Source organism: Hippichthys cyanospilos, chromosome 5 (genome assembly GCF_059441005.1).
Source record: "Hippichthys cyanospilos isolate Australia breed blue-spotted pipefish chromosome 5, RoL_Hcya_1.0, whole genome shotgun sequence".
NCBI classification, from domain to species: domain Eukaryota; kingdom Metazoa; phylum Chordata; class Actinopteri; order Syngnathiformes; family Syngnathidae; genus Hippichthys; species Hippichthys cyanospilos.
The window spans coordinates 16,464,442-16,490,538 of NC_142373.1; the positions used below are offsets into that span (position 1 = coordinate 16,464,442).

The 26,097-nt window shown below is 38.1% G+C and overlaps 2 protein-coding genes across 4 annotated transcripts in view; one reads left to right on the plus strand and one right to left on the minus strand.

Moving 5' to 3' along the window:
• The window catches only part of LOC148423778 (anosmin-1), an 83,284-nt gene extending 76,384 nt beyond the window's left edge, over positions 1 to 6,900 (minus strand). Inside the window, exon 1 of one of the 2 annotated variants that reach the window (XM_088415744.1) lies at positions 6,833 to 6,900. Coding sequence is in view for 1 of the 2 variants with exons in the window: in XM_088415745.1 (XP_088271871.1) it covers positions 6,833 to 6,877 (45 nt within the window). In the remaining variant the exon portion in view is untranslated. The remainder of the gene's footprint in view (positions 1 to 6,832) is intronic. The other variant, XM_088415745.1, reaches the window with a different exon arrangement.
• Positions 6,901 to 14,965: 8,065 nt separating this feature from the next.
• Positions 14,966 to 26,097, plus strand: part of tbl1x (transducin beta like 1 X-linked) — a 32,535-nt gene continuing 21,403 nt past the window's right edge. For both annotated transcript variants that reach the window (XM_088414824.1, XM_088414823.1), the window contains exon 1: positions 14,966 to 15,266. The gene's annotated coding sequence lies outside the window, so the exon portion shown is untranslated. The remainder of the gene's footprint in view (positions 15,267 to 26,097) is intronic.

The following is a 26,097-nucleotide window of genomic DNA, read 5'->3' on the forward strand; positions in this document are numbered from 1 at the left end:
CCCCCCCCCCCCCCCCCCGTCATTAGATGTTAGGAAGATGGCCGACTTCATGCAACAAAGATGGGAAGTAGTCGCATATGCATCTAAATAATGTCAATAAATAACTCTAAGGTTGAATGCACTAATGCAGTGCTTCTCAATTATATTTTACAACCCCAACAACAGGAAAACATTTTGCACCCCCTCCACTTGCCACGCTGACCATTAATAAGATTATTATCTAGAAAAATTGTATTAGTATACGTAAAGCTGTATTTTAACATTGACACAAGAAAAAAAAAAGCAATACAAACCAACTTTGAACAACTTTTTTACAGCATTCAAACAGGTTAAAGGTTTTCCAATCCAGGGGTGCCAAACATACGGCCCACGGGACAGTTCTGGCTGGAAAATGGATTTAATTTGGCTCGCGAGATAATTTTGTCAAGGATAAAAATGAGGGGAATTTTTTAATGAAGGAAAAACTTGAAATTTTTTTTTGATAATTAGTAATGTTAATGTTTTATGATTAATAGTGATGTTGTGCTTTTACTATTTTGGACAGTAATACAACCCCAAGTGCATCAAAGTGCTTAAAAAAAAGCCAATCCTTATTTTAGGGAGGCCCGCCCCTCTATTTGAAAAACACCAGACTAACTTTTGATTAACTTTTTTGCACACTCAAAATTTTTTTAATTTTAATCAACATCAAAGGATTTTTGTAACTAATGACAAAATCGTGAATTAGAGTTGTTTCCAAACAATATGCTCCATTAATTTATTTTTAAATGTTAAAAAAAAAGCCCACAAATGTCCGAATCGTTTAATGATATTGTTTACTAGCTGGATTTATTCCACTTTTATTTTATTTTATATTATTTAATGTTTCAATTATTATTTATGTGTAATTATATTTATATTTAATTATTCTTCTTATACAAATTTTCTTGTTATTTGTTTACTAGCTGGGTTATTAATTATTGATTTGATTTAATTAATATTTAATTGTTATCATTATATTTATATTTATATTTTGTTATCATTATCATTATAGTTAATTATTATTTAATTATTCTTCATATGTTTTTATATTTTTTTTAACCTAATAAAGCTTAATATTTTTCTAGATTATTAAAAATACTCCACTGTTGAAGTTTTTAAGTTTTATCATGGTATCCACCCTAATGACAATCAAGTTAATTACTGGATAGAATAAGCAGCATTTAAAATACAATTGCGTGTATGAAAGTACAAATCACAAGGGATTTACCAACCTTTTCTTAAAACAATAAAATAAAATGTTACCTGTTATTCTGAACAACAGTATGGCCATCCTGGAACATTTGCGCCAGTTTCCCAGGTGGTCCCAGACAAACAGTGGAAGTTTGAAGAGCGAGAGATCCCTCGCTACTCTTAAAACCATTTAAACACGGATGTCTGTGTACCTTAAAAGCAGCATAATAGCTTAATTTGTTGCCTTATTACAGCCATGTGTGCTCAGGGGGTTTTATAGCGCAAGCTGAAGGAAACTCGCTGTCTGTGTGCGGTCCTCGTGGGCCACACCCTCCACGGGCCGTGATGATCTGACCTGAGTGGGGCTTTAGAATATAATAACATGTTAACCACTTTATAAATAAAATGCAGAAAACCTGCTCGCACTTGGAGATGCCTATGAGGACTATGGTGGGTAACAGTTGATGAAACTCCTACTCATGAGATCCAGCATGTTCATTTGTATCCACTGTTGTGTCCATTTTGTGTCAGCGAAACAGAAAAGTTAATTGCATCCCACACAAACATAACTGGAAGGGCCAGGATTTCCTCTACTATTGAGCACACGAGGAATGAGTCAAAATGACCCAAAAAAATGTCCACCACTGTGGACACAAATGAATATGCTGGATTTTAGGATGAGTGGATCAGATGGATGGATGGATGGATGGATGGATGGATGGATGGATGGATGGATGGATGGATGAATGGATATGGCTAATGATGGATGGATGGATGGATGGATGGGTGGATGGATGGATGGATGGATGGATGGATGGATGGATGGATGGATGGATGGATACTTCCTCCTTGTGCTAAAAAACAAACAATCCTGCTCATGTTTCTCTTAAAATGACCTATTTTTAGGGCCAACCTTAGTCTTCATTACAGGTTCTCAAACATGGGACTGACAGAGAAAATATCTTTTCCTTATTCTTGGTGTCACTTCAAGATTACATTTTGCCAAAATCTGTCATGAGCCTGAAAAAAACCACATAAAATTAAACATTAAATTTTGAACCTTAACGGGCAACAAAACATCATCTTATTGGCCACAGATTGCCCGTGTGCCATGAGTTTGAGACCACATAGATAGATAGATAGATAGATAGATAGATAGATAGATAGATAGATAGATAGATAGATAGATAGATGGATGGATGGATGGATGGATGGATGGATGGATGGATGGATGGATGGATGGATGGATAGATAGATAGATAGATAGATAGATAGATAGATAGATAGATAGATAGATAGATAGATAGATAGATAGATAGATAGATAGATAGATAGATAGATAGATAGATAGATAGATAGATAGATAGATAGAAGCATAAATCATAAAATAAAGCTGTAGCTGTATTTAAGTATGCGCTACTTGAATACACCCAAGTATCTAATCTCCCATCATGCACTCGCAGCGACACAACAGGCCAACGCTTGCACACGACTTCAAAGACTTCCACGGCAGCGATGGGCAAACGCACTTGATATAATCAAGACGATTATGTCTAAAGAGGCTTTTGGTTTCCAATCTTGTGAGTGATAGTAATTGTGAGGAAGACGCTCGAGGCCAATCAGCCCTCGACGCTAAATTAAAAAGATCCATTTCTGACGTTAATGCCGCAGATAACATCTGCTGCAGCAGAAGATTTCAACTACAAGTCTGCGTAGAGCTTTCATCGCCAGCCAAGATGGGAAAAGTTGCATGTAAGACATAGTCGTATGTTGGAATTTACCAGTTATTCCCCTATCAATCAAGTCTTAAGTACAGTGATGAATCAAATCAAAACTTTGCCACATATTTTGAGCTCATTAGACACCCACATTATATTCTATCTATACTATATGGTTATTTATATTATATTTATCGTTATTTTATATACATATATATATATATATATATATATATATATATATATATATATATACATATATTTGTTTTTTTCATTTATGGATGATTATTGTTATTTTCAATATTATTATTATTATTATTATTATTATTATTATTATCAGATTTACCCAGGTTTCAGCTTCTGTGTGTCGCTATTTCAATGTAAAATCCTTTGGGCCTTCAAACTCAATTTTGCAGGCCCCGTACAATTGAACAACAAAGACTTAAAAACAAAACAAAACAAAAATACCTTGTTTTGTATTGTTGTGTTTTGTAGTGTTTTGTTGTATTTTGTTTTGTTTTGTTTAAGTCTTTGATCCAATCAAATTTCAGTGTACTATACCTCCGGGCAATGGGTGAGTCCGGAAATTTGTCCGAGCTTTACATCAAGAGCATTTCACATCAAATAGCAAGCATTGAAAGAAGAACACTAGGGAGCTGAAATTTCACCCAGATGGTGACAACATGTCAAAGTTCAACATGGCACGACCACGTAGTTATCATCCCTGTGCCATTCCTTTGCTAAAATACTCCAAAAATGATGTGGAGGAAAATTACCACAAAATGATCAAAATACTGCACAAGTTCATCGTAAAACATTTTGACACAATTAAACATTGCCTGTACAGTTCATAAAGGGTTTAAATTTGTGAATATGACCAAATGAGAGTGAGTTTCCTGTAGTTTGACCTCAGAAATTCTCGGGAGTATAAATGGCGCAAGTGTGGAAGCGATCCCTTTTCATGATTTATAACATGGCTTCAGCTGAGGGAATCACATCATTGAGCAAGCGTCAGACTTGCAAATAGAGCTCCATTCCAAACACATAAGTGCTGATTTAGTCCATTTGCTCTGCGCTCTTTAGCTCATTCATGTTTCCGAAGCTGCGCTCTGCTATTCTTGCAGGTGAACCGTGAGTGTCAGGATGTGTCCTGGAATTATCCAAATATTGTGTCTCCTTTTCACGTCTTTAGATAGGCTGTCTGCCCGGACAGCTGCCTTTTTGTCCATTCACCATTTTTTTTTTCAGAGATATTTGTCTTGCACACAAGACTGTAAAAATACACTTGTCAAGGAAGAACGCCGGTAGAGGTCTAAATGGGTTTTTTTTTCTCCTTTTTCCATGTAGCATAACAATGCAGCGTTGTGAAACCTTGCGGTCATTAGTTGGTTTTCACATGAAGAAAAACATCCGCCCTTTCGTGCTGAAACTTTCGCCTTCAATTGACACGGTGACGGACGACTGGCAGTTCACTATCCCTCAGTGGTTATTATCGAGATAAATGTTATGGAAGTATTGTATATGATGTGAAATATTATTGGCAGCATGGTGGCCTTGTGGTTTATGCTCACATTTACACCTATGGACAATTTGGGGTCTTTAGTGAAGCAAATGTGTGTTTTCAGGGAGGAAGCTTGAGGTCAAAAAAAAGCCTATGAACTATGAATAATCAATGTAAATACATAGAGGATTTACGCTATAACAGTGGTTCTCAACTTGTTTTCAGTCATGTACCCCCTGTGAAATATGTTTTTGGCCAAGTGCCCCTTAACCAGTGCAAAAAATTTTTAGGTAAAAAGAAGAAAAAAAAAAGACTTAAAACATGATTTTGATTTATTAAACTTTAGAACACTTCAAACTTCATTTGTAAGTCCCACAAAAAATAATCAACAAAGTGTCATCTTTTGGATCATAGAAGAAATCTGTTATCAAAAAGAAATAACTGAATTATTAGTAATTATTAGTATTTGTCCACAAAAAAATAACCAAGATAAAGAGTCAGACCTGTCCTCAAAAAGAAATAATTTGAAAAACGTACTTTTCCGCAGCAAAATATTAAACATAAAGCATCATCTTTTGGGATTACAGTAGAGATTTGTTCACCAAAAAAAATAATTAACTAAATTATTAATAAATATGTGTCCACAAAAAAATAATATACATAATGTGCCAGACGTTTTCTCAAAAAGAAAAAATTATGAATAAATATTTATCCACAGAAAAATATTCAACCTTTGGAAAGATAGTAGAGAGCTGGTCACAAAAATAAATCATTAATAGGTAACGAGAGGTGGCACATGACAAGTTAAAATATAATGAAATTAACTAACCTACTGAACATAAAATGTTGGTTTTATTTTAAATCTCGAGTGCCCCCTGGAGTTCCTTCAAGTACCCCCAAGGGTATCCGAACCCCCATTTGAGAACCAATGCCCTACAATAATTCATTTCCATAGATACAGATAATCACTTCTTCAACATTCCTAGGAAATCACAATGCTCCCAAACCGGTGAGCTGTTTTTCGAATAGAACCGTTATAATTGGGGGTAACCTTATGCTAATGGAAACCAGGTTGGTGACCTTTTACGTCACACACAGTTGGAAAATAGGTGCAGTGCAGTATTACGCCACTAGATGGCACTGTGGCCATAGGGAAACAACATTCATCTCTCTTTCGCTCTCTCCTTGCCTGCTTCGCTCACATACACAAAACACATCACATATTTTCATGGAGATGATCCAGCATTCTACCCCAACAATGGAAATATAACAGCAAACAATGCTTATGGAAAATAGAACACATTTAATATGGGTTTAGATCCGGTGCCTCTCAATTCCTGCTTCGGCACATTTTTCAAAAATAGATCATGAAAGCCCCATTGCATTATCATATTTTTCGAGAGTCCATCTATCCGTTTTCATTATGGTGATAGGTTAGATGGAGTTTTCAGACTAGAGGCGAAAAAACAACTACTCACTCTCAGACCTTGACAAATTGCATGGGTGTCAAACCCAAGGCTCAAGGGCCTAGACGTGGCTCGCAGCATCATTTCACATGGTCCACTAAAACCAATTAAATATATCTAGTATTTTATATATTTTTCCCTGATTTTGGCAGAAAATCTTCATGAAAATTTCACTTTATCTTAACTGGCTTTTATTTTGACCGAATGGCTTCTTAACATAAATCGTACAGTCATTGTTCATCTGTTGTTAAGAATGAATATAAAATTCAAATGCAGAGGCAAATGTGCTTGTGTATCTGTGAGAGACTTTACTGTAACTCGTGACAAAGATGAATTTAACACCTCGATTTAGTCGTTAATGAACCTAGCATGCGTGTTTTGGGATGGTGGGAGTAAGCCAACGTACCCAGAGGCCACCGTGCTAACCTTTTTTGCATGACTAATTATGAGTAACAGGTGACTCATTTCTGTGTATGTGACTATCATTTTGAAGACATACATATGTCCCCTGTGTGCAAAACTAGAGTCCAAGTTCCAAGTGTGGCGGCTACGATGGCTGGGTTATTGGCATAACCTTGAGGTCAAAGTAGGGCGAGTTTTTTAGAGTGACGTGTCACAATGCTGTGCTTGTTGTCTGGCTAAGTGGAGGCCCATTACACAGCATTATGACGCCCTGACAAAGCAAGGAGACAGCACTCGTGCCCATCCCCCAACTATTATCGCCTCCTCTGAATACAGTGTAAAAAAAAAAAAGGTGGGGGTGGGGGAGTCATGTAACATAACCTAGTTTCTGTAGAACCAACTGAACCTAACGCTATTAACAGAGACACAAAACAATGATTTGTTGAATCCAGATGTCATCATGGGATTTAATTATTCAATGAATAAACGGCGAAAGCTTTGCCGAGTGGGAACATGTGGAGGTTATGACTTACCCAATGGTCTCCATGGAAACGCGTCTGTGATGATCGGTGTAACATGGACCCTTGAGGAGAGGAAGGGGAGGTTCTGGCGAGGAATAAAACCCAAAAACAAATGCGCTGTGGATTAATAGCGGTTTTACATTTTAAAAGAAGATCAGGTGGTTGTCATCAGTGTTCATTAGTGAGCTTAAAAGGCGATACGAGGTGACATTTACGTCTACGTAGCCCGTGTTTTTTTTAAGCTCTGCCATAGGGCTCATGTTCAGTATTTACCGTATGTGCGCTAAAGTGGCAGTAATCCTCTCTGGAAGACATGAAGCACATTGCCCAGTTTCATCCTTTACGGAACAATCACACCCACATTTTCCCATGATGATGTATTCATCAGTTCCTGAATAATTCCATCCCATCTTCAAATTGTTGCCATCGTAACACATTTCATCGCCTAGTGTTTTAAGTCACATTTTTTGACTACATAACTGTCATAATGGCATAAAAACACACACACACACACATACACACACACACACATATATATATATATATATATATATATATATATATATATATATATATATATATATATATATATATATATATATATATATATATATATATATATATATATATATATATATATATATATATATATATATATATATATATATCTTTCTTCTTTATTATTCTTGTCTTGCTGGGTGGCCAAAATGTGTGTATCGCTTTCACCACTATGTGAAATTAAGTTACATTTCCGGCTTTTTGTGTTGAAAATGCCGATTTTAGTGGTCTCTAAATTCCCCCCCAAATTTAAAGGCACCAAAATCTTTGTCTTTTTCACCTATTATGATGTGTATATAGTTTCATCAAAGCATTTCATTTTGGCGGTAAGGCTAAGCCAAACGTAAATAAAGACAAGGCTGAGGACGAAAATAGCAGCCGCCTCGGGGGGAATCCCGACAGAGCGATTTAAAAGTCACTGTAAGAAGAAAATGTTGTAAAGTCATTGGCTGCCATTGTAGCGCAGGGGGGCAGGGAGGCCCTCCAATGGCCAGGTCACCAACCCTTGACCTCTGTCCTCGACCCTGGAATCTCTGACATCTGTCAGCTTTTTCCCGCCTTCATCCACAGCCTTCCCCTCCCCCTTACGCTGTCAAAGGAATTTGATTACGGCAGGGTTGAGGGGCGGGTGAAGAATGTGACTTCCTAAAGTAACAGAGAAAAAAGCAAGGGGTAGGAAGCCTCTTTCAAGTCCTCTGAGAGCCATACTACATTTTTTAACCTAATAAAAGAATTGCCAAGGTCGTTTTTTTTTACTTTCTCTTCCAAAATCAATAATAATAACAGCTTACTTGCTGAATTTTTTTTCAAGTCTTTTTCCGTAAACATTCAAATATGACTAAGCAACTTTGTTAAAGGTCCCCCAATTTATGAAAAAAAAACATCAAGCAATTGTATAATATAAAGCATTAGTGTTCGACCTTTTTTCAATTTCGTATCCCGTGAAAGATTTTGTCAGTCAAGTACCCCATCGTAAAAGCATTATTGCATCATTTCTCCTTTGAGAATCATTGTAGTGGAGTATAGTATAGTATAGTATAGTATAGTATAGTATAGTATAGTATAGTATAGTATAGTATAGTAGAGTAATGTTTATGTCTACGTGTCAATTTCGACCAGATTTGGTCCATTGTTTCAGACACATCTAACAAAAAGTATTAAAAAAAAATAAAACATTAGGAGTCCAAAGATTGCTATAGATTATCAAAACAGGTAGAGGTTCATAATGATATTGAGATTTATTTAATGACAAACTTAGGTACACATTAGGTACCTGTACGACAATCGACAACCACGATATAGTATAGTATAGTATAGTATAGTATAGTATAGTATAGTATAGTATAGTATAGTATAACCCCTCCATGTCATTTTCGACCCAATTTGGGCCATTGTTCTAAACACATCGAACAAAAAGCATTAAAAAAAATACTAGGAGGCTAAAAATAACTATAGCGTGTCAAAACAGGTCGAGGTTCAAAATGGCACCATGCGTTCATCCCTAAATGCTTGCAAATGACATTTATTTATTGGAAAGATTACATTAGGCCCCTACCGTATGATCATCGACACCCACGGTATAGTATAGCCTAGCATAGCCTAGCATAGTATAGTATAGTATGGTATAGTATAGTGTTGACTTCTCATAAGTGGCACATACCCAATTTTTTAGTCAACCATGGTAATTGTAGTTCTATTTCGCCCCTAGACCGCCAGAGGCGGTGCCAAAAGCACGGAATAAGCCTTCGAACTGCTGTTACATACGTAACTGTCGTTTTCCCCTGGTTGTCATGGTAACCCAAAAAAATCATACTCACTATTGGCCAAGCAATACATGAGGCAGGGGATACAATGTGCTCACTGCATGGGACAGAGCCGGGGCCCCTTCAAACAAGAAATGATATATTTGTGCAAGCATACATAAATAGCATGCAACTGAAAGCAAAATGGCGAATCACATGTTAGCAGCATCATGTGCTTCTTTTTAATCCCTCTGCCGCAGTACGCACACCCATTGGAACCCACAAGACATTTCAATAGAAACACACACAGTTTAATCAGCTCACACACGAAAAAATTGCCTTTATATAATGTATGGGTTATTATGATCGTCAGGTTTTCCACACGCCTGCAACATTTTGAGAACGTTTATAGTATGTATGATAGACCTTGGGAGCTCCATCTGGGATTTTTTTTTTCAAGCTCATGAATCCACTCACTCAATAACACGATAGGCATGTCTATCATCAGTTATCAATCTATGCCGAAAAGATGCAGGAAGTGCGCCATTTTGGCTTGACAAGGACATCATCGGCTCATTTTGACATTTTCTGTGTCCTCCAAAAAATAAATTACAGCGCAGGATTTTGTTCAGGTGAAACCAATTTTTTACATTACACAAATGGGCAAATGACACGGAGATTCATGTTCGTGGCGGCGATATAGCCTGAATTTTTATGGAGTCAGAATGCATGGTGGTCTATGGCTAACCTATGCTAATGCAGCAATAAAATTATAATTACAATAAACAGTCTATTCGTGTGGGTCCTGGAACAAATAGTGATGGGAAAATGAAGCCTCATGAAACACTTTAAATCATTTTTGCTCCGCTAGACAAGTGTTGCCGCACTGTACTTTCATTGGGCGCCATCTTGTGGCATCTAAAAGTTTTGCAGAAAGTAAACAACGTAAATAGCTCTAGTCAACATTACTCAAAGGTAAATACAATTTCATTTTTCCTTTATATATTTTTCATTTATGATGTTATTTAATTGTATAGATATATAATATATACAAGTGGCACAATGTACTTTTTTGTTACCAATTTTGAATATGTATAAACAATGTTGATGTTTTTACCCAGGGTTTTACACGCATTAGCTAATCAGCATAGGTTTCTATTGCCCGCCACACGACGATTTCGCCTTACGATCCCTTCCCCGGAACAGATTAATTTTTCATGGCAGGGCTCCACTGTATACGGAAGGATTTTTTTTTTTTTTTTTCCACAAGTATGAGGAAAGAATATGCGGGTTGTAATAGCCGTTACACAAGGAATTGTTGCAACCCAAGAAATAACGACTTATATGGAGTCCTATAGATTCACAGAGGTTGGCTGATTTGAACGTAGAACGGCACAACAACATACATCAAATTCTTTCTCGGGCCTTATAAGACCCACAAACCGTACATTCTTCACCCTCAGAAAAAGAATGCAAATGAGCTCCCTTCAAAATAGCTCGTTATGTAAGATACGGCCATATTTGCCACAAACCTTTTTCTCTTTCCTTTGCTATTGTAAAAGAACCTGGCTATTCCCCCCCCCCCCCCCCCCCCCCCGCACTCGGCTTGGCTTTGTGTGGAAAAGGAGCGTGTGCGCGCTATGACATAACAGTGCGCCACAGAAACCATGTCTAGCCGCTGGAGATGGGAGCAGCTGGGGGGAGGGGAGCTGTCGTACATTGTGTACACAAAGATCACTCTCTGCTCACTCTCCAACGAACGGCGTGCACACACAAAGAGCGATTCTCAAACAGGCCCGCTCTCATTGCACTCGAAATAGAGGCAACCCAATCCAATATGTCAATGGACGCAAAGAGGAACAGATATCCCCACGCTGGATTTTCCCCATCTCCCCCCACGCCTTCCTGGCCCTAATAGCTCCATAACTGTCTCGCGTCACCCTTCCCCCAGCCTTACATATCACCATTGCTCCTCAGTGCTGTCTAGAGAGGTCATGTGACCTTCATCAGCTTCCCCTCGGTGGGGGAAGGGAGGCACATTGAACCTGTTCTTTGTTAGGAGGTCAGCCCAGACTTTGGCAGGAAGTGCTCCAACCGTAAGCCGCCTAATAGAGGCGCAAGTCACATGTTTCTCGGGTGGGGGAGGTGCGTCTCGGGCGGATTCTCCTGCAAATGTGTAGATTTAGAGCAGTGGTGCATGCAAGTCGGGTCATAAAAGTTTGATCGTTCCAGAAAGCGAGTGTCAAAACAAAATGATGATGATGTAAGATGAGGAAACGGTGGTTCAGAAAATGTCAAGGAAACCATTCATTCACTTTTGGAAAATTGCCATTCTCCAGAGGTCATAGAACAGCAGAATGTGAAAATGTATATAATGATATTAACTCATTTATTGGCAAAGACACATTCCATTCCAGCTACTCCTTATATATCTTAAAGGTGCCCAAAGTATGGCCTGGGGCTCATTTGCGGCTCGTGGTCCATTTCCAAGTGGCCTGCAGCATATATATAAAAATGATATATGCTGTTGATAAATTTGCGGAGAGAACACTAATGAATACGATATTTTTTGCAAACTAAATTTGATTTCTTGGCTTTCTTCTGAGTGTTACAGTACAAATTGTGAACATACCGCATGAATGATTCCTAAGTAAGAAAAGGTAATCTCATAACACATTGCCTGATTTGGTTCTGAATGTAGAGACTGGATTCAGCTGATGCTCGGTGGAGGTGCATAAATATTCTGAGCACCACCCCAAAATTTGGTCAAAACCTGAACTATTTGCTGTGTTAAAAGATGTTCAGGTTACAATTTTGACGCAAAATACTCTCAATATCCATACAATGTGCAATTACTGATTGATTTTGGTGTGGATTTTTTTTTCCAAAATTGTTCCAAGTGTTTGGCTAAAGGAGTGTCTAAAAAAAGGCTGGTAGTAATCAATCAACTCATTAATTACTTTAGTAACTGATTATTAGTTTGAACTAAACTAACGATTATTTCAGTACTCAGTACTGATTACTTTAGTACCTAATTAATTAAACAAAGTAATCGATGACTAACTACCAGCCACTTTTGACTTTCCATTAGCAAAAAAAAAAAACACAATTACCTGTGATTAAATGTTCTGCACTCTTTAAAAAAAACACGTAAAAACACGTCTTTGGGATTGAATGACTTTTTAAAAAAATTGTCATTACACTGAGTAGAGTGCTGTTCTAAATGGGTGTCTGCTCGGTTTATGGAAGTGCTGAGCAAGAAAACTATTTTGAGCATTGATTTATAGTACACAAACTACATCTTTCACAAAAGCATTAAAAAAATAAATACATTTTGGATACAGCCCTTGTACATAAGTCTATAAAAGTACTTAATGAAGTGGCTGTTGTGCCCCTTCATTGCTAGTGGCCACCAAGTGTTTACTTGTCAAACTAACCTATTTATTTAGTAAATATTTTTGCACCCACTTTACGGAAAATTACAGGGTGTAACTCTTCAGCAGACATCAGCAAGCTTGCTTGTCGGAAACAGGAGGTCACAGAGCACAAAGACAAAGGCAAATTTATCGTTAGCTTTGCTCCTTTCACGCATATAAATAAAAGAAAAAAACGTGGCTTTTCTGTTTTAAGCGTGTGTGTGTGACACAAAAAGGCTCTTCAGTGAATGCCAGGCTGAATTGCTGAAGCTCTTAGCTGGTGTTGTCACCATGGTTGCCATCTCATATTTCGTGCAGTGCTGTTGGTCCCTCAACTGCCTGTGGCTTAGAGCAAACAATAGAGAAGAACAGTAACGTAACGTGTTCCACTCCCAGTCAAGTTGACATAATGTTTTGTTTTTTTTTTCTTTTTGTCATGTGACAACATTCCAGACGAAGATGTCAATCCCTGTAGGAATAAGACGCAAAAGTTGAGCTCTGCTTTTTGAGAAGATAAAAGTACTGGCGTTCTCCAAAGCACACTGCCAGGCCTCTTGGAGTTTGGCGAGTGACTGAGAAACAATATTAGAGCCAAAGGACTACAATTAATCAGAATCAGGAAACGCGAGACAATGTTCGTTGAATTTATTGAACCGCTGGGTGTGATTCATCTAGAAATGCTGCGCAAATGACACCATTGCATAAGAATGTAAACCTGGTGTATCGTATTGCATTGAAATGTACTCACAGCCGCCATTTTGAAGTGAAATGTACAATGTTACACAAATTAGCCGCAAATAAAGAAAATAAAACATTAAGGGCCGGTGAATAATATACTACGTCGACCCCATCCCCCGCTCATTCCAATCAAATTGCTCATATTTTGGAAAAAAAAAAAAAAAAAACATCATGTACAACGGTTAGTATTTGCTATTACAATAAGTGTAACTGTCTCCTGTGGATACAAATCCAAATTTCTTGGACTGAAAATTACCTAATCTAAGAAAAAAAATAACCGCATCTACCTTAAATCGGACATTTTATCTGTTAATAACACGAGTCGTAATGCTTTAGGAAAAATCAAAACTCATGACACTCCATTTGCATTTTATTGTTGTTGCAAAATGAGTCCCTTAATTAAAAAAAACTGGAAAATATTTCAAAATGAATGTGCAGAAAAAGTATCAATAAATTCAGTTACTGGTTTGATGTGTGACATGTCAGAAAACATGAAAAACATGTTGATCATTGTTTTCTAAAGTTAAAGCAGATGTCTGAAGATGTTTATTTAAATTCTGAACAAAAACAATCAGTTTACTGTCAAGGGTATAACAAAAATGTGAGATATCTTTGAGAGCCTGGAATATGGACTTGGATCATTTTAAATTAAACCAGATCTCCAAATGTCGAATCAATTCTAAATCAATTTATTAAAGATTGGATAATTATTGTTGCATTTTTACTCAGTACTGTTAGCAGCTGCATTAAATGTGTAAGTCACTTTTAGTGTATTGTATCAATGAATGGCTTGAGCCTCTGTTTTTTGAATTATTATTCACCATCTGCTAAACTGTAGCTCTCACTTCAACCATACGGCTTTTTCTCAAATTTTCAGTCCTGAATCAAAACTGAAAAGTGTTCAAATCATATCTTCAAAAAACGCTATCTTATACCAAGGAGCAACTAACTACTTATTTTGACGTGAAATACATTGTCACGAGATAGCTAGATGCGACATACAATGCAAAGGAAAAAAACCCGTTGCGCGTTTATAGTCGCATTTACGGTAACCAAAGGAATGTGTCACACTAGTGTAGAGCCGTAATGATGTCAACTTGTTATTTACTTTCCAAATCTGAATGACTGGGCAAGGCGAAAGGAGAATTAATCAAGCGCCGGGTTGACCAGGCAGGCGAAAAAGAGGAGCCGCGTGCAATGGGGGAGGGGAGCTTCTCCTCCAGGCCTGCAAACATGCTCGACTGTACTGTGTATCTCATGACACTCGGAGCAATAAACTCCCACATTATAAACGGCGACATTAATCAACTTTACTCCATTTTACGTGCGTTAAACACCGAATTTCACTACGAGCTCACGTACGCATCAAAGTCTTTGTGATGAAGTAAGAAGCCACATTTGAAGCTCGGGGGACGATTAAATAAAAACAAAGCCGTCAAAGATGGCCGCGGTGAGAGATACGAGGTTTAAAATGGCAGGCGAGCGTAATTAATTAGCTAATTCGCTTCCGTAAATGTGTGTTCGATATTCAGGTTTAAGGTCAGTTCGAAGCAAGCTCCCATCCCCCATCTTTCTCTCTCTCTCGTTGTTTTCGAAGGTCTCTCTATCACTGGCGTTGAGCGCCTGCTTGCTGCTGTCTCCCCCCCCCCCCTCCTTTCTCTCCCCCTCCACCCCCCCCCCCCCCCCTCGTCCTCAGTGAACGGCCAACTCCTCCGTAGTAGCCCGCAGTGGCGACACGCTAACTCGGCTTTTATTATTATTTTTTTCTTTCCTCCCCCCCTCCCCCCCCACCACCGGGGACGTAGCTGTTTTACCCCTCACCCCCCAGTCCGATTAAAAAAAAAATACACCAGCGGTCGGAATTTGAAATATGACGCTGAGTAAAATGGGAGGAAAGTCGTCGCTAGCTTGTTGAAGTTGGAGAATCTCCTTGTGGAAGAGGAAGAGGCGGCGGCGGTGGACACCACGAGTTCACTCTCGTCATTTCGAAAGGTAAGCTTTCAAGTCGCGTTTTGAAATAATAACGGCAACAAAAAAAGATTTCGTGGGGATCACGTTTATTGTGAAGGAGAAACGATTGCTTATGGCGCTGAACGTGTATTTGTGGGGGGTCTACCGGCTCATATCCTCATTGACTCCACACGTGTGTTCAAATTCCTGTCTGTTCCCCTCTTTAATTTATCCAATTTCCCATTTTTATTAGCCCCGTATGCCTCTATGTTTATAACAATTTTGCCCCCGGGGAGGTTTACAAACGTTTTGGGTTCTCTCTCTGAGTACAAAACAAGTTTGAGGATGCTTTTTGAACATTTTGACACAGGACAATAACAAGCGTAAAAAACAACGTTACACCATTTTTTTAAACTAATCTACTGCTGCTTTTCCTTGCTTCCATATAATTTACAAATATAGTTAATATTTATATTGCAATGTAGACTTGTGAGACACTTGAGTGGGGGATGGGAATGCCATTCAACTGTACTATAGCTTCTCAGTTTTCATGAAACTGTTCATGTTACTCTACATACATCTAATGTTACCCCTCCCAAATGACTGGGTGTACCAGTTCAAACAAAGTAAACAGTTATGTGGGGTTCCACGTTTGAACCCTTGGTCGGACCAATAGGTCTCATTGGAGCCATACAAATCCTCTTCTTTAATGTAAACCTGAGTTTTTTGTAGGCTGTATTTCATAGTTGCAAGATCAAGCAAGTGCAGACGTCAGTACCTTCTCGCCATGGGCTGATAAAAGGTTTGACGGTGTGATAACCATGAGCAAAAATATCACGGTATTCCGAAATTACATTTACAGATGTTTTTCCATTAAACACGATCTATTTTATTTATTAATAAAATGTTGACTGTTTGGTTCATCAAGTTATGTGTACAATGTTTTGTAAAAATAAACGCGAACAATGTTGTTTTTTGGCAAGTCAAAGTGCCTTGTCACTGGTTCGCTATTTTTAAGACAAAAGAGCACCTCGTTGTCCTCCAAGCATGCCAAGGAAGTAAAAAACAAATGCTTACCATCTAATTATTTTCAGAGGTGGATTGTTTACTCAATTCTGCAAGCACTAGTGATAGCGTGTTACCGAACGGCACCGCATACCCACTGTGATACCCTTCATTTTGAAAGAATCCTTTAAAATATTGCGGATATATTTTCAAAGCAACAGCAAGCAAGTTCATTTGAGTAGCGTGAGGATAAATATGTGTTTTTTGATAAACAGCACTTATGTTTGTCTTTTTGAAGTCACGTTTGTTTTCTGAGCCATCTTATAATATCCAAAAAAGGCACGAAGGGCATGCTCAGCTTCATAACTTCATTTTAATGCTTAAGCTTTGTCCAGTCATCTCTCAGTGGGCGACATCAAATTTCAGCACATTAATTGGTTTAGACATGTAAACGTTTATGATGCTTAGGTCGGAATGGGTTAAAGCAAAGATCTCCCCCTTATCCTCCAAGCATGCCAGAAGTGAAAAAATAAAATACAAAAACCCCTGCGATTGCCTTCGAATTATTGACAAGGCGGCTTGTTGATTTGATCATATTCAGCTCCGTTTAGACGCCTTCTTTTTTTAGGTTAAGCTAAAAAGAAAGGTTCCTATTATCGCTTATGGCTTGTATTAGCGGTTAATCAAAACTCACTTTTTGAAACCACGGTAAACCATCAACCCGGTTATCGGCCCATGCGTCTAGGGGTCAATATAGGGCAAGCAATATCACATAATCAAGTCAGATGATTCGTCTGATTGGGCCTGCGACTTTTATGTATTCATGTTATTGGTGATAGTTACAGTAAATGTAGTCCATCTAAACAGGGCTGGCCACGTCCAATTCAAATTATCTCATTTGAATCGGGTGTGTGGGTTGAAAGGAAATATCAAAAACAGGCCGGATTGTGGCTGTTGAGGACCGGACTTGGCCACTCCTAATCTAACTGTCGGCATTGTACTACGATCTTACCTACTTAAAAAGGAAACATGAAGTCATCGACTTAAATAGAACTGGGAAAATGGTGTGAATCCTGTTTATACCACTGTCCCACTTTACCAGCTTGTTTCCCGTTTTTTCTCACAAGTTGAGCATTTGTCGTGAACCCTTAATTGCGGTCATTTTAAGAAACTGTTTTAGTGCCAGCCGTTAAAATAACAATAGTGTTTTATGACTGCCTTGCAACGACTCTAATGTTCCCATTCACTTACTATGTCAGTGTGTACATTGAATGTCATTAATGCCTCTCATTGAGAGGTGGATAGCGGGTCATGTGTTTTTGTTGACGTAATGTCTTCAATTGGTGTAATTTCCGATATTCATAGGCTTTGAATTTTTTTTTTTTCAATGAACACTTGGGTTTTGTGCGGTTATACCATAGTCCGCTACCTGAGCTGTGAGATAAAACACCTTATTTCCGTGATATGTTTAACAACTAACAAATGGAAGACGTCATCTGATGGATTGCAGATACCCTTCAGTTGGCCAAGCCATTCAGATCCGCTGAGGGACTCTGAGCCAATTCACCTGAGAGACAGCAGCAAATGCATTGGTTCATTTTATAAGACTCCGTGTTGAAAGCAACATTATAGCCTGTGTAAAAGTAGGCCAAGGAAGTCCCGAGAAAACCAGTGATGACCCTCGCTTACTGTAACGCCTGTATCAAGCTGTCCAAATATTTTTGTTGTAATATTTACTTCTGATAGGTCGTTGGGGGGAGGTGGCTATTCTCTCCCTCCAAAAGGGACATGCAGTGCGCATGGGCCTCCAGCCAACTGGCAGACTCAGTGGTTACTCTGAAATAACGTCCTTACAAGCACTGGTCAGTGCAAGGCTATAATTATTATTTATTTATGCTTATTTTAGATTTAGTGTGGTTTTGTTGATAGTCCCTGACCCGTATGCTACCTGGAGTAGATACTGTGTCGATGAAATGTAAATAAAAAGTTGCAGGAGGAAGCGATTGTGGTTGGTGGAAAGAGTGATCTCAGCTTTGTGGTGGCATATCCAGAAGGTTGAAAGCTGGCTGCTTTTTTAGATGACATGTTCCTTACGCATTTCATCTTAAAAAAGAAACATTGATATTCCTGAAAATAAATTTAAGTCGGTAATCATCATGTGGATATCGTAGAAGCTATTGGACGGACGCTTCTTATGTCCAAATATGGTAAATTTGATGTTTTTGCATAAATTGACACTAACGGTCCATCCCCACATAGTCAGTCATTGTTTAAAATGATTATACTAAAATGTTGGCAACAGATTGCAATCAAATTTGTCAATGTCTTGAGCACTTCTCGTCTTGAGAAGTGTTGTATTCTGTAACTCCATCTTTTGGGATCCTTGCAGTATTGAGTTGCCTCAAGACTGCAAGACTGTTTGTTTTTGTTTTTTGAGAAACAAAGAGTGAAAAATGTATTTTTTAAAGTTTGTTTTATCAAACTCAATAGCTGTACCATAATGATTTTCCTGGATTCTTCTTTAAATATATAGTTCAGTAGTCCTATTTTACTAAAATAAAAGGTGGCGATTCTTTGAAAGTTTGTATTAGAACCAAGCTCTCTGTCACAGAAAAATACGGCCCTGTTTAGAAGCCTTCAAGTGGATAAATGCTTAAGTTACATTTATGTCTGGAGAGAGCATTTGGAGCCGCAACAGCCAGACCACGAGCCCATTCACCGTTCAGTTCGAATTTGCAAAAGGAATGTGCATACCTGTAGCTCAGAATTAAATTCTGTTCATTTGAATTGCATCATTGCAGAGTCCTAGAGACCGTCGCAATACAATTTTGGCTAAATGACATAATCACAGTTGGTGGATTTAATTCGATATTAAATCCTTTTTTTTTTATCAGCATGGCAGGTAGCAATAACATGTCCGTAACGTTGTAATAAATTGCGACATATTAGAAAAATCTTTTTTTATTTTTTGTGAACACGATTGTTAAGTGTGTTGTATTATTGTTGTACAACAGTACATTGGTCAAAATGCAAATTTTACAGAGGAGTGAGAAAAGGATGAAAAACCAAAACACAATATGGAAGACAGTGAAACATTGCCTTAATTTTTCACACTATTTTCTACGAAATTCCCTCTGGAGAAATGTAGAATAAAACTGAATATTGCACGCTGGAGTTTTGCTTTGCGTTTTATCTCAAAATGGCTGTTCTTAGAGCTATACGTAGGAAAAAAATTGAGCTTTCGACCTCGGGGTTTCGGTATATTGGTTTTCTTTGTACAACAAACAAAAAAATGTCACCGTGGTACCATTCTATTGGCCCATAGTATCTATATCTACCTGGCTTAAAAAAAATGAAAAGGGTGTGTGTGTTTAAAGTTACGTGTGCACCCCAGTGCAGATAGACTTATAAAATAACAGAGAATGCCGTAATATGCAATCCTGGCGGATTGTTGGCGATAGCACTTTAAGGAACCCATTGGGCATCGCTTTCTCGTCTGACTAAAGGAAACAATTTTTGGATTACTGAAAAATAATCAATTCGTAGTCATTTGAATAGTTTTAGCACCTCCGCAGCCAATTCACTCTTTCACTCACTCATTCACTACGAACCACGTAACTTACAAGAATAGGTCCCGCCTTTTAAAACCATACAGACTTAATGCCACAGAGTCGATAGTAGAGGGTGTAACCCCAAATTGACTAGAATAATACCTGCAGCTCACATGCACGTTTCCTTTTTTTTTAATAATGCAAACTAAGTTTTTAGTAGATTACTTGATTAATAATTGAGTTCATTTGTAGAACACTCAAATCTAAAAATACATAATTGCTACAGCCAGTTTCCGTCATTATTTATCTGTGACATGCTTGCAAACAGTCGATTGAACAAAGAAGACTCATGCGCACAACTTGTTTGTTTTCACAGGCCTCCACTTCAGGTTTTAACCCTAACCCAAAACCAGTCAAAAACCTTTCACTTTGTGTCACATTTTGAAACGTTTGCATTCGCAGGCTCCAGATATCTGTTGTCATGGCACAGGAAAATGAGCACTGTGTTTGTTTTCAGTTCAAACCAGTCACAAGAAATAGATTAAAGAAGGAGATAGTAATCCAGATGGTTGAGGCTTCATGAATAAAGGTGTGGGCACAGCTTGCTTTGAAATCAGAGCGTGGAATGATAGAGTGAAGAAATGCAGGATATGGAAAATTTGTGGCTTAGGAACGAATTGAGTGATCTGAAGTGTACGGCAGTAACTAGGGCAAAGGCTGGGTTGCGTTCTTTTCCAACATGTAATCAAACAGGATCTCGTAGTGTATTCTGAGTCCTGTAGAAAGCCGCTGGGTGTTTTTTTTTTCCCCCTTTTCTCCCGGGACCTGCGTTTCTAACCAACTCTATATGATGAAAGTGACATAACTTAGTTTGGAGTCGGTTAATGGCTACATGTAACTGGTTATTTTGAGCTTGAGCCTAACACTGATGCTAAAAGTCGTACCACACATTTTTCCCTGTCTCAAAATATCAAATCAGGCAATTTACTTAAAATTTGTGTGTGTTGTAAAAAGTCAAGGCTCATTGAAACTCGGCACCGCACGCCGCAAAGGCATTTTACGTTATATCTCTGGAGTAACAGCTGCATGACGATAACTGAACTAAAGTCCCAGAGAGAACTGGCCCAAGGGCAGGGCCTGTGAAGGACTCCACGGCGGAGAGCTGACTCATGATTACTGAAACAATCACTTAAATATGTATTAGCAAAGTCAGAATTGAACCAGTTATGAGCTGAAGCAGAGATGCCAAGACAGTTATGCAAGCTATTAAGTAAATTGGCATGGTTGATGGCTTGAGAGGCTGCAGTTAAATGGAGTGGTAGAATGCTGGGGAGTTGATGCTAATGCAGGCAAGGCTTGTATGTTGGATGATGAAATACTGAAATATTTGAGAGGACAAAACCAATCTTTATCAAATATTGGGACGGGCCCCCTGTTGGGCACGATGCAATGCCGGATGGTGGGGGATGGGGTGTATTATTCCAGGGAACAGGGTTTGCTTTTGCCATGTGAAGTGTAATTGCACACCCAGATAGTGCAATCGCACTTTCATTGTCAAAGTCTGTGCTGTCTGTGTTCTAAACTTTTTAAATTGCTTTCAACAATTTTATTTAAAATCACATTCATGTCATTTAGAAACTTATCAGCACAATGTTTTATACCTTTTCCTTCAGGGTAAAATGTTTTGAAATATTGGTGCTCCTGTGTTAATGTTCCAGATCAATTTATATTTATTATTGTTTGTTGAATTTTTTTTTTCCAGCATCAAATGGTTTATTTGGTTAAAAATGGATTGGTTTCATAAGAATTGACATTTTTTCATTTCAGACACATTTCAGGTATTTTTTTCAGTTTCAGACTATTCTGTAACCTGTATAAACCTTGTAAAATTAAGATGTTGTTAAAAGTTCATTTCTATGTAATTTTTCTTTCGTTAATGTTAAACAAAACAACTCGTTTTTGCATCATTTATCTGCTCAACATAACCCTGGCATAGACACGAGATTTCTGGATTATTACAATTTTTAATCTACTTTGAAGAATCACTTTTACTGTTTTTGGCTCTCTTGCGGTTCACATTGTTGATTTGATGCCGCTAGTCGCGTGGATCACTGCTCTACGGCCAAAGCATCATCTCTTTCCGGTTGCCTGGCAAAAACAATCCAGGGTGTCATCAGCTATAATTGGGTCCAGCGCTTATCGAACAGGATAAGCATTATGGGGAAATGGGTGGCTCTGTTATCAGCTTAAAAATGTATTACATTTCACATGTGCCTTATTGAAAGCAAAAGATAATATTTGAAAAAGTCCTTGTAATTCCAATACGTGGCGGTTGCAACGCTCGTTTTATGCATTTGTTCCCTCATAAGATCCCACATGAGATGTAATTTTGCAGGGACCTTTTAACTGATGCAAGAACACGCATAATTTTCAGCAGATACTGTGAAACCTCAACATGGGGTTTGACACTTCTCAGATCTGAGACGGTCGTTACTTGTGCGATATTTGGTACCTGCTGCTTTGGCTCGAGTGAAGACAGACTGCAGTTAAAGGTGACATGGAGGATTAATGTGCTGATTTCATCTTAGGCTCAATTACAGTTCAACCTTTATCATATGTGATTGCGTCTCGATAATCTCTTAGTGGGAATTTTAACATTTACAGTTTTTTTTTTTTTTTTAGTTTCAGTGGCATACCTTTGTCACAGCCTGTGATTCCTATCTCTCAAACTCGCTTCACAGCAACTGAATATTCTTGGTCCGTGGAGAGATGACACAACGTTAAGATGCTGTAACGTTTGTGACAATACTGAATCAATGCCTGCCTAAAACAGAATCCTAGAATAGAATCGCAAAAAAAAAACAGCTCACACATACGCCAGGTGGAATGTCAACGATCTTTCACTGAATTTTAGAGTAATTAACACATTGGATCACATTATTCCACCTATTTTACTTGCTTTTTGAGCAAGGATAACAACGGCAGATTATGGCACCAAGGTCTCTGAGGTTTTCACATCTCCTTTTTATCTTGTCCTCAAAATGATTTCTATTTTTAATAAGACAAAGCATTTGAGGCATGGTAATGTTTCTTTTTCATACTTGATTCTACTAAAGTTGAGGACAACTTTACAGTACATTTGAAAGTACATTTATGTCTTTTTTTTTTTTACACTCACACAACCAATCATCGATTTGAATTTGAATGAATAGAATGACCGTGAGCCTCAAAAGAATTGCTATTTCTCTCCCTTTCAAATGAAACTGTTGCTCAAAAGAAATTAAAGTATATTTGCGGAAAGGGTTTTGTTCGTTTAGAAAGTTGGAACTTTTTTGTTGACTTCACAGAATGTCGAGGGACCAGTGGAAATACAGCGATTAAAGTCAAGATATTATCGCAATAAAGCGCATCAAATTTGAGTCACAGAAACACAGGAACAATTGGAAATGTGGTCACTGAAAATTTGAGGGCGAAAGATTGTCGTCAGTGAAACACCAATGCGCTCAAATGGGATTTTGTGATGTTCATCATCACAAAGCATCTCCCAAACTCGGCTGTTGCAGCCTATCACTGGCCCCGCAGCTGCAGAAATGCCATTTTTTTTCTTGGTATTTTGTTACAGGCATCCTGAACCAACCTCAACCCAGTAAAGCTTGGCTTTCTTTTTCTGGAGACAAAAGCTGAATTTTTCCCTAGCAGTGCACTTTGCTGAGCTTTATTTTTATGTTACTGTATTTAAATAACATGCTTAAACAACACATGCATCCTTTGTATGCGACTCCTTCATTGGCTTACATAGCTATTTGGTGTAGCACTCTGATGATTGGTTGATGAATAACCTCTGTGCAGCAACAGAAATGGAATAGGAAGAACACAACAAACAAAGCTTGCCTTCTTCATGTTATAAATAGCTTCATGCCAAGAGGAAATAACCAAAAATGTTGGATGTCTTCCATTGTTGTCCTTTGTTTACCGTCTCTTTTTGTTGTTGAATTTGTTGGCGGGTCCCACTTTGTTGAGCTGCTGTCATGTCACACTATTTATGTGTCTTACCTACCCCACTGTGGAAACGCATGCCACATGGGGTTTACTCTCTAAAGTGTGCCGGGACTCGCTGAGCTGCACTGAAAACATGACGAAACAAGTCCCATAAACGGACAAAGCCTCCCAAGAAAGGAAAATGCAGCAGTACCTTATGATATTCTCTTTTTACATACAAGCTGATGTTCTGGCTTTTTTGTCCCTTGAGCTACGAGCAAAAAAAATGAGTTAGGAGCATCGGGATATTGTGGCAACAAACTACACAGGCGGTTAAAAAAAAAAGAAAAGAGGCCAACTACTTGCATTATGCTCTAAACGAAAGAAGAATTTCATGCCAAACCAATAACATCTAACTTAATACTAACAAAGAATTCAAAACTAAACTGTCATTATTGTCTCTGTAGCTATAAATCTTCAAGCAATAGATATTTGTGTGCATTGAAGTATTCTTGTTTACTTTCTTACTTTTTGTTAGTGTTATTGTATATAATCATAAATATTGTGCAGTGCTATTTTTAATATTAAAAAACACTCACTTTTTGTGGTTAATTGGACAGATTATTACCATTTCCATTCATTTCAGTGCTTAAAAATTATTTGAAATGATAGCTATTTTAAGAGGATTGTCACAAAAACGATGACATTCTTAAGTCCAAACACCATTGTATCTGTGCCAATCGCATGTGTTTTTCTCAGCACATACATTTTCTTAATTTGTTCATTTACATTTGAGCTTCTGTTACTGAGGAGAGTGTCTGAAAATGTCCTTGACTTTGAAAACGTTTGCTGTTCTTTTGAGCCTCTTTGACTTTGCACAAACACTTCACATCCACTCTGGTAAATTGTAAAACTGTCCAAATTCTTATTAAACTCACTGTATTCCTGTCCCTATCTTGGAGCAGGCTCTCTTGCAATGATAAACCTTCTTCTACGATGGGAAAAACTCAATATGCTCAACTCAAACAAAAACTAAAAAAAGATTTACAATGCCTTTATATTTCGGAAATGGCTCACTATTCACGGGCGTACACTTGCAGCCTGCATAGCTCTGCTCAAATCCTTTTCAAATGTTATTGTGGTATGGTGGCAAAAGTTTTTGTGGTATGAAAATATGAATCCCAGTTAAATTTTTAAAGACAGTAGAAGTATCTCTCTTCAAACGTATCGGAAGGCTACAAAAGAATTTCGGAGTAATTACGTTTACCATGAAGCATGGTGAGGATAAGTCATTCTTAAATTGAGACAATATAGAACAACAGCGACAGTTTTACAAACTGGACTTCAAAATTGTTGAAATGACCAGAAATGTTGGTCAGGAGGGCTGCCAAAACAGGGCAACATCAAGATAAAAAGAGCAGCAGGAATTTCTGGGAAGTAGTGACTGTTTAGTACAGCGGTTCTCAAATGTTGTCACCCGGAGACCTACATTTTCCTATTGTCACTGTTTTCACTTCAGCTGGAACTGGGTGGGGCTTTAGACAACATGGAGGGAGTTACAGTATGAACAGTCAATATTGGCACAAAATCTTACGGCTTCTGAAAAAAAAAGTCCTACTAGAACATCTGAACTTTATTTGGGCTTTCATAGAGGCACTTTGAGTTTAACATGTCTTAATATACATTTGGTTCATTCTGAATGCGCTCACATATCCTTATATTAACGGCGCACTTGTGCAACCACATTTTCCCAGTTGTTTTACTTCTCCTCACCATTGACTCTTCTTTTTTCATTCGAGTTGTACAGGCTATAGGTCACACTTACCAGAGATACTGGACTACAAACCACACTTTATTAAAAGCCACAACAGCAAAATATAGCTGTGAAAGCTAATTTGTACATATATTCGCTGCTTCATATTATTAGCTGCATGTCTTCATGCTATTAAATTACAGAGCTCACAGATGGATTTCAACCTTAAGCTAAATCAGACACGTTTTTATTCTCCAAAAGTAGAGACACGCCGTCCCGTTGTTCTCAAACACACTTGTTGTCACACGAGGCATATTTGCCAACGAACATAAACCCGGGTAGCACTGCAGAGATGGCTCTGTCTATTGTACTTCTTCCATGTGCTCTTAAACTCAACCAAAGATGCATAACTTTGCACTCAATTGCCCCTCACTGGGCCATGAGCTGCCATGTACTGCTTCAATGTACGATGTTTGTCTCTTGCTCACTCGCTCGTTTTCTCTTGCCTCCTTCCTCACGTGTGCATCACAAATAGCCGATGAATATTCAGTTTGAGGCTTGACTCGGGACGGATTCATTGGCTCAC